At 38.1% G+C, this 9,032-nt stretch overlaps 1 protein-coding gene and 1 long non-coding RNA gene across 2 annotated transcripts in view; one reads left to right on the plus strand and one right to left on the minus strand.

Moving 5' to 3' along the window:
* Positions 1 to 2,277, plus strand: part of LOC122545246 — a 21,154-nt gene extending 18,877 nt beyond the window's left edge. The window contains exon 3 of the long non-coding RNA XR_006310523.1: positions 1,664 to 2,277. This is a non-coding gene — a long non-coding RNA (uncharacterized LOC122545246). The remainder of the gene's footprint in view (positions 1 to 1,663) is intronic.
* A 289-nt stretch (positions 2,278 to 2,566) lies between these two features.
* Positions 2,567 to 9,032, minus strand: part of LOC122545235 (synaptotagmin-like protein 1) — a 205,886-nt gene continuing 199,420 nt past the window's right edge. The window contains exons 14-15 of the mRNA XM_043684344.1: positions 7,076 to 7,281; positions 2,567 to 3,294 (exon numbers count right to left, since the gene is read on the minus strand). Of these exons, the coding sequence (XP_043540279.1) occupies positions 3,155 to 3,294; positions 7,076 to 7,281 (346 nt within the window). The 3' untranslated portion in view covers positions 2,567 to 3,154. The remainder of the gene's footprint in view (positions 3,295 to 7,075; positions 7,282 to 9,032) is intronic.

The raw sequence follows: 9,032 nt of genomic DNA on the forward strand, positions 1-9,032 counted from the left end.
GATGATACGATGTATCTGGAGGTTGGTGGGGTGGAAGGTGAGGACCAGTGGGGTTCTGTCCTGGTGGTGATCGGAGGGGCGGGATTCAAGGGCGGAGGTGCGGGAAGTGGAGGGGATGTAGTGGAGAGCATTGTCGACCACGTCGGAGGGGAAATTGCATTCTTTGAAGAAGGAAGCCATTTGAGTTGTTTGATAGTGGAATTGGTCCTCCTGGGAGCAGATGCGGCGGAGGCAAAGGAATTGGGAATATGGGATGACGTTTTTACAGGGGCTTTGAAGAAGGAGGAGAAAGTGAGGTCTGCAGATGCTGGAGATCAAAGTTGAAACTTGAAGAAGGAAGCCATTTGGGCTGTTCAGTAGTGGCTTTGAAGAAGGAAGCCATAAAAATCCCTCAAGTCAATACCAGTGCAAGATTATTGCATTTGGAATGAAGAATGCACAAGTTTACCTTTCAAAGGCCAACATCCCCCCCACCCCACCAAGTACATGTTAGATTACATTTTGAATGCTGATGGTATTTTAACCTACATTAATACTTGGGAGGAACATGTGGGATACTTAAGTGTACTATTTAGTTGACCACAAAATGTTGATTTGGTGATGAACTTGGCAACTAGTGTGTTTGCCAAGTTGAAAGTTATCTATTTGAGACATGTTGTGGGGCAAGGTTATATTTTACCTTGAAAAGCTAAAGTCAAACCAAATTTATTGTTTCTTTAAAAGAAATGCAGAAAATACTACAGATTTTTAAAAAAATGTGTGTGTTCTACAGGAACTTTGTCCCTAGTTTCTCCATTAATAAACTTGTAGAGAAATACAGAGGAATCTCGATTATCTGACGGCCACAGGTGGGGAGTATTTTGTTCGGTTATTGGAAAGCTGGATAACATAGTTTAGCCATGCATCGGGACCCTGCGATCTCGTTCAGATAATCCAAAATTCGAATACTGGATAATCGAGGTTCCTCTGTATTCAATTTAAACTGACATCATCTCATCATACCTCTTTTGTGAGGTTGAAGGCTGTATTAATAGAAAGTATTTTAGCTGCCCTGAATTTCAATAAACCATTCAAAATACTTTTTAATGCTAGTGATGTGTGCAAAGGAGTGGGGTAGCTACGAGGTACATACTGGTCTCCAGCATCCCATTAGCTACTACTCCAGAAAATGTAATACATGTCAACAAAGCTATTTAATAATGGAGAAGGAAATGTTCAATCTTGACTTCAACAATTTGAAGTGTATGTTTCAAATTATGTAATAGAGACAGTAATTTACACTGATCATAATCCACTGGTGTTTATGGAGACGTTCTGCAAGAGGAATCTTGAGATACTTCACTGGAGTTCAATGCTGCAGCTGCTTAACCTAAAAATTGAGAATGTTGCTGGAAAAACAATGTAATTGTTCATACTCTATCAGGAAGATTGTAGGAACAAAGATAGGCTCTATGTTATGATCATCCTATGAGAATTAAGCGATAGCTATTATATTTCTGCTTTTGCTTTGGTTAAGCCCTATAATAGTTAAATGCAAATGTAATATGCTGTTTGATAAACTGTTAAAATAAATTAACTGATAAAATAAGATAAGAACTTCCTGCATTTCAGAACGATGGTAAAGAAACCTTCATTACGGTAAAGCGTTTTGTTTTTCTTAAAGGGAACATTTTTTGAGGCAGACCATAACTGAAAACAGAAATAAGCAAGAGGATAATTACTCTCTCCATTTTTACAAAGGATGAGATGTAGAAACCAAAACTTCTGAGCAGTTTGAACCTGTTTGCAAAATTTGAAATGGTATAAATGAATTCAAGTCTAACAGTTGATTGGGCCAGTGGTGCAGAACAGGTGAACAGCAGGTGGAGTCAAGATCTAGAAGCTAAAAGTTTGTTTTCTGCTGCTGTTTCTTTTATTTGCGGATAACATTGTCTCGGTCCAGCTGACATCGATCCATCAAAGTTGTTCCGCAAGATGTGTGCCATTGAAATCTCAGGTTGGTTTTGTGGTGCTACTGACTGCGGATCAAAGAAGCTTACAGAAGGGGAGCATCTGTGGAAGATGAAGTTTTGCAAGACTTTGTGACTGAGTGTGATCACTAAAATCTGAGTGGACTACTGGGCCAATTCATGAGCGCCTTCTATGTGCTATTGATGTACAATTTACAGTTTATAATCAATGGCAGTTTGCCCATTAATTCATGTTTAACTTATATTCCAGAATCAATATATTGTCTAAAATAATGTTTAAGTTTGTTTGATTCTTGTACAGTTTTAAATCATGGAATCATGTGGCTTCATTTTTTAATAAATAACTGGATTTTGTATTTTCACTTTTAAAAACAATTACTAATTTACCCCTTCAAAACTTCAATCTATCAGGTTTATTCAGCATGACCGATCTTACAGGATATAACATTTAAAACCATTTACATGTAATAACTTTGAAACTCAATGTACTTTGGATCTTGTTTTAAATATTGGTTTGATTTTGATCGAGGAAACGTGGGTGTACCCATTTTGTACTTGATATGAATAGCTTACTCATTCAAAAATCCACTATATTAGAAGCAAGAGATTAATTCAGGTTTTAATTTGTAAACTATATTCATAACATTTTACTTCAATAAAAGTCATAAGAGTTTGAATAAAATGCTTGCCAAAATGATTACAATTAGCCTCAAAGTAAATGATATATGCTTGTTCAATCTGTTCAACATTTTACTTGGCATTTCATAAACATTTTAGTAATGAACACATATGATTTCAACATTTTTCACATTTCAGCAATATAATTCAAAAGAAAACCTAACCGCCCACACTCTTCATCCTCATAACTTTACAGTTTTTTGCTTTCAGATACTTAAATGAATTTTTTAAACTCTTCAATTTTCATGTTCTAGTTTTGGTCTGTCTTTTGCTGTCAGAAGCAGACCAATTTATGTCATCATCAAGTATTTTTATCATTCTTCAAATACTCTTCTTCACTACAATTCTTTTGAACTTCCACCTGTTTCTAGAATCCATCACCCCTTAAAGTATAGATACTAAATGAAAACAGTATGTTTTATATCATTTTTCTTGACACTAGCAAATTATGAAAATTATATCTGAGTACTTAAAGTCAGGGGAAGCATTAAGTGAAAAATCACTCATCACTTCCTTTTTGTCATAGAAGACCTGAGAGGCAGTACTGCTTCCACCCACTGGTTAGGTTTGGATATCATGTCCATCCAGAGAGCAGCTTCCTCTTCATTTGAGTCCATCCAATCCACATTACGGCCATAACTACTACCTGTGGGGAAAAAAAAAGCAATTAATCACAAAGAATCTTTGTGAAAATGATTAGTAGTTGGAAGTTTAACAGAGAGCAGCTTCCTCTTCATTTGAGTCCATCCAATCCACATTACGGCCATAACTACTACCTGTGGAAAAAAAAAGCAATTAATCACAAAGAATCTTTGTGAAAATGATTAGTAGTTGGAAGTTTAACAGATTAAACACATACTTTTCACTGTTGCAGTTTAATAAAAATGAAGAATGTATGTGGGCTGTTGAGATGAAGTATTATAAGTAGTTCAAAAGGTGAAGATTCTCACAAGGAGTGGTGGAAGCAGTTTGTGTCTAAGGAGATGCTTGATGCAAACATAAGGGAGAAGGAGATAGAGGGCAGGAAAGAAGATGTAATTAGAATGGAGGTGGCATTTTAGGGTGTAAAAATTGGCATAGATTAGTTGAACCTAATTCTCAGTGTGTGTGATATAGCCCCGATGAAATTCCAAATAATACTGTCTTGAACAATGGTTGACCAGTATCATTTTTTTTTAATGCAGAAGGTTTTCTGTTGATAATGAAATCAGCACAAGCATCTCAGAGAAGCTCAGATGGTGTAGCTTCTTGGGATTCAAAAATGCCTGCCAGTGTGATGTCAAATTTTAGCTCCCATTTATTTCAAAGATCTAATTGTGCACCTCCCCATCAACTATACTTCTGGAGCAGCATTGCAATGTTGAAGTAAATAATGTCCTTCCTTTCTTCATTCAAGAAATTCATCCTTTTTTTCTTAATGCATGCAACCACTAATGTTATTAGTTTTATTTGTAATAGAGCTCATATTGAGGTGAAGTAATGCTATTCTATATGAACATTCTAAAGTTAAAATCACTTATGAAGTATCAATAGCACCTTTACTATTGGAGTTGTAGGAAGTTTATGTGGTTGCCAACTAAATTTACTGTGTTACTGTCATAGGATACCACTAAGAAAAATGAACCTGTGGTTTAATGGATTAAAAGACTATTCTTTCATCACTGGGGTCATAGGTAACATGACAAAAAGGATGAAAAATTCCTTATTGCTTTTTGTAAATGTCTCAAGTGAAATAATTTTGGCCAACTGATCTTTCTTCCTGGTGGGTTATTCACCAAACAAACTGGCCATCATTTATCATTAATTGGCAGCTTTGATGCAGGAGAGCTGATGTGAGATTGCTGCAAGACATTGCTGTGACAGATAAGAGAATGATTTACTCTCAATCTGGCTTAAGACGCGACCTGTTAGGTTATTCCCCAGGACAGATATCATTCATACAAATGAGGACAATCCAACAAAGCAATTTAGTTGGCTAGAGAACTATGAATGAAGTTTGCCCGTTTTCAGTTAAAATGTTTTATCAAGTGAGATTCATAGTGCCTGTTCCACCATGGCCCATAGTGACTTTTCTCTTGCAATCATCCTGTCTTTATGTTATTATTTATGCAACTGAACTCTTCAGGTTTCTTGTGGAATCATTCAATAGACTAGGCAGAAGTGTTTGTCACTGCTAGGACTCGCTGTGTTCATGCTGATGGTGCCCTAATTAAAGATCAGTTGCATAGTACTTTAGATGATGCAAACCAGGAACTGCTCTTACAGAGTGGTGCTTGACTTATATCACCGAGGACATGGCCCAGTAAGGACAGCTTGCACGACATGAGGGTGCTGGTGAATTGAGTGGTGGATAGGAGGGCTATCCTTTATCCTGTTACCTGCTGCAGGAAGCCATTCCACCAGACACACACAGGCTGGACCAGGATAGCAAACCAACTCAGTACTGTGTTCTGAGTTAGAAGGAATACCCAGCTGTTCAGAAAGAAGATCAATAATTATGTTTTACAAGGTAAGTGACACTTCACAGTCAGAGCGCCACCACTTGCTCATATTCTACCACTGCACACACATCTCGCCAAGGCTCATGGACTCCGATTCCCCCTAATGTAAATTTAATGACTATCACTCACCTTATCATGCCAAACAGCTAACCCTTATGCTCTTCCTACTCACTCACTGAGATCACCACCCCACCTCTCATGCATTACTGCTAGCTGCTCTTCCATTCACCTCCATTATTCTCAATCCTTCCTTTTGTCTCATTGTGGAAATACTTGCCATACCTCTGTAGATTGCTGACCATGGCCACCTACTGACATTGGACAAACCCTTTGACTGTAGTCTCTTTGCAGATGATTCCTTGCAAAGGTGACAATGATGTATCACAGTGCAATACACTGACATGTCCATGCATTTTTCAGTTCTCCCCACTGTGATATGCTCTCCCTCTGAGCTTAGAAAGCCATGTCAAGAAAATAGAAACTGGTGACCTCCAAGTAAGAGAGCACTGATAAAGCTAGCTAAAAGACCTCGTGCATCCTGTGTAGCTGTTTGAGAATCATGTTTTCTCCTCAGAAAATAACCTGCAGAAGCAAGTTACACCATTTCTTCAGTGTCATTGGGTGAAAGTTCTGGAGCTCTCTTCCTACAGCACTGTGGGTCTACCTGCAGAAAATGGATTTTAGCAGTTCACTAAGGGAGCTCACCACCACTTTCTGAAGGGCAACAGTGGATGGACAATAAATTCTGGCCCAGCCAGCGATGCCACATTCTGTAAATGAATAAAAAGAAAAGTAGGCAAGTCATAGACATCCTTGAAGTAACATGTTGAAGGGCTAAAATATAAGAGGTGGTCTAAGAGCAGCCATTATGTTGGAGTGGTACTGGGTGGTTTGCAAATGCAAAAAAACCAAAGTCGGAAACTGCTTGAAAATTTCAGCAGGTCTGGCAGCCTCTGTGAAGTGGAAAGAAAAAGAGTTAAGCTTTTGGATCCGGTGACCTTCAGGTTTGCCAGGTCAGTAGGGTGGTGAGATCAGGTTTTGGAATTCAGAGGATTGAAGTGATAGGGGAAAGAGTTGGAGGTTACTGGGATGTTGGAGTGTCAGGAGGGAGTTGAGAGTCAATAGGAAAAATCAAGAGATTGGAGGGAGGATTCTGTGTTGGAAGGTCAATTGAGAAATCATGGTGGGAGGTGGGAGGCATTAGTTGTGTAGTTATTCCAGGAATTCAACATAGTTTTGCCTGATCTAACATTTCCTGAGCAACTGTACTTAAGTCTGATCTCTCCCAAGTCTCCAACTCTGCTCTGAGTCAAATCTTCATCTAAGGTCCTGAGAATTGTCCATTGAAAGTTTAAACTTCCCAGTCAATTCCCACAGTTAGTGTTTGGTGCCCCTAAGGATTCCCAATGCATATTTTTGGGGTTGTATCCTATCTCCAAATTTTCCAAAGACAAAAAACTTCAGGCCGATATTTAGCCTGCTTTTTTTTTAAAAGAGATAATGACCTATACAAATGGAAAGCATTATTTTGCATCTACATCTGTAATCCTCTGTTGAAGTCATTACTTTATTTAATAGCAAGCAAGACTGGGAAATTGGGACTTATCATATTTTGTGGCAAACAACAGTTTAATGAGCTGCAATGTAACCATGAATTTAAAATTTTTCCCAAAAGAAAATTGCTTTTTAAAAGCTGTAACTCTCACTAGCTATAACAAGAGAATAAGTGGTGTAGTTATCTCTAGCTCTGCAGCATTCTAGTACATCTTAAAATATGTTTATAATACAGCTGTAATTGAAATGTTGAACATATTATAGTATATTTCCCATCATCTCTACATGTCAGGATTTAAATCTCTATCCTCACGGCAACACAAACTGTTTTCTGTAAATTGTCGACACAATTACAATTCAAACCTATCATACCTGTGCCTAAATTAAGGCGAACTCCTCCAAGAAACTGATTGGTGAAGGTTTCATGGTCCCAGATGGATAGTTCTGCACAAGCCTCCATTATTTCATCCAACCGGAATCCATCATACACCATGGTATGGTTATAGGTTGGATTAAGGCTTTTCTTTACTATTCGGGTCTTTTGCCTGCTCTTCTTACTGGTATCTGGTAAAATATAACTGGAAGAAAAGAAACAGGAAAAAAATGGTAGTAAAGAAATGGCAGTTTCAGATAGTGTTAAATATATTCTACAACGATCAATTTTATTTCAAGCTGTTCTTCACACGTAGTGAATTTTGTTGAGGGCCACATGTATAATATTTTTGGAAATGGTAACCTTATGTGAAAAACCAAAATTTTATGAAATAACGTATTCAAACCCCCACATAAAATGCACATACATGAAATAACCAAACAGCTTCAAAAACATCAACAAAAATTGATATTCTCTATTTTGCAAATTTTATTTTTTCCATAGCATCACATGATGTGAAATAATCACATTAAAATTATATTTAAAAGGATAGTCATAAAAATAACTATATTATTGGGCCTCTAATGTTTGTAATTTTTATTAATGACTTGGATGAGGGGATTGAAGGATGGGTCAGCAAGTTTGCAGACGACACAAAGGTTGGAGGTGTCGTTGACAGTATAGAGGGCTGTTGTAGGCTGCAGCGGGACATTGACAGGATGCAGAGATGGGCTGAGAGGTGGCAGATGGAGTTCAACCTGGATAAATGCGAGGTGATGCATTTTGGAAGGTCGAATTTGAAAGCTGAGTACAGGATTAAGGATAGGATTCTTGGCAGTGTGGAGGAACAGAGGGAACTTGGTGTGCAGGTACATAGATCCCTTAAAATGGCCACCCAAGTGGACAGGGTTGTTAAGAAAGATATGATGTTTTGTCTTGCATTAACAGGGGGATTGAGTTTAAGAGTTGTGAGATCTTGTTGCAGCTCTATAAAACTTTGGTTAGACCCCACTTTGAATTCTGCATCCAGTTCTGGTCGCCCTATTATAGGAAAGATGTGGATGCTTTGGAGAGAATTCAGAGGAGGTTTACCAGGATGCTGCCTGGACTGGAGGGCTTACCTTTTGAAGAGAGGTTGACTGAGCTTGGACTTTTTTCATTGGAGAAAAGGAGGAGGAGAGGGGACCTAATTGAGGTATACAAGATAATGAGAGGCATAGATAGAGTCGATAGCCAGAGACTATTTCCCACGGCAGAAATGGCTAACATGAAGGGTCATAGTATTAAGCTGGTTGGAGGAAAGTATAGAGGGGATGTCAGAGGCGGGTTCTTTACACAGAGAGTTGTGAGAGTATGGAATGCGTTGCCAGCAGCAGTTGTGGAAGCAAGGTCATTGGGGATATTTAAGAGATTGCTGGACATGCATATGGTCACAGAAATTTGAGGGTGCATACATGAGGATCAATGGTTGGCACAACATCGTGGGCGAAGGGCCTGTTCTGTGCTGTACTAGTCGACGTTCTTTATGTTAGCTTGATTAGGGTCTTTTCTTTTTGAGCTTGCTATTAGAAAAATGTAAACACTAAATATTAAAAAACATAACTTTCAATTTCAAAAACCAGAGAAGAGTTAAAACTTAAATCACATCAGCTGATTTGTCACCTTTTTATTGTCATATGTACCGAGATACAATAAAAAAGTATTGTTTTGTGTACTAACCAGACAAATCATACTTTATGTAGTACATGAGGGTAATAGAACAGAATGCAGAACATAGTGTAACAGCTGCAGAGAAGTTGCAAAGTAAGATCTACTCACATATATGACAGGTCTCTTACACATCTGATAACAGTGGGGTGAAAGCTGTTCTTAAATCTGTTGGTACATATTTTCAAACTTTTGTTTCTTCTGCCTGATGAAAGTGTGTGTAATCGGCGTGGGAGAGGTCTTTCATTA

The sequence above is a fragment of the Chiloscyllium plagiosum genome, chromosome 3, assembly GCF_004010195.1.
Source record: "Chiloscyllium plagiosum isolate BGI_BamShark_2017 chromosome 3, ASM401019v2, whole genome shotgun sequence".
NCBI lineage: Eukaryota > Metazoa > Chordata > Chondrichthyes > Orectolobiformes > Hemiscylliidae > Chiloscyllium > Chiloscyllium plagiosum.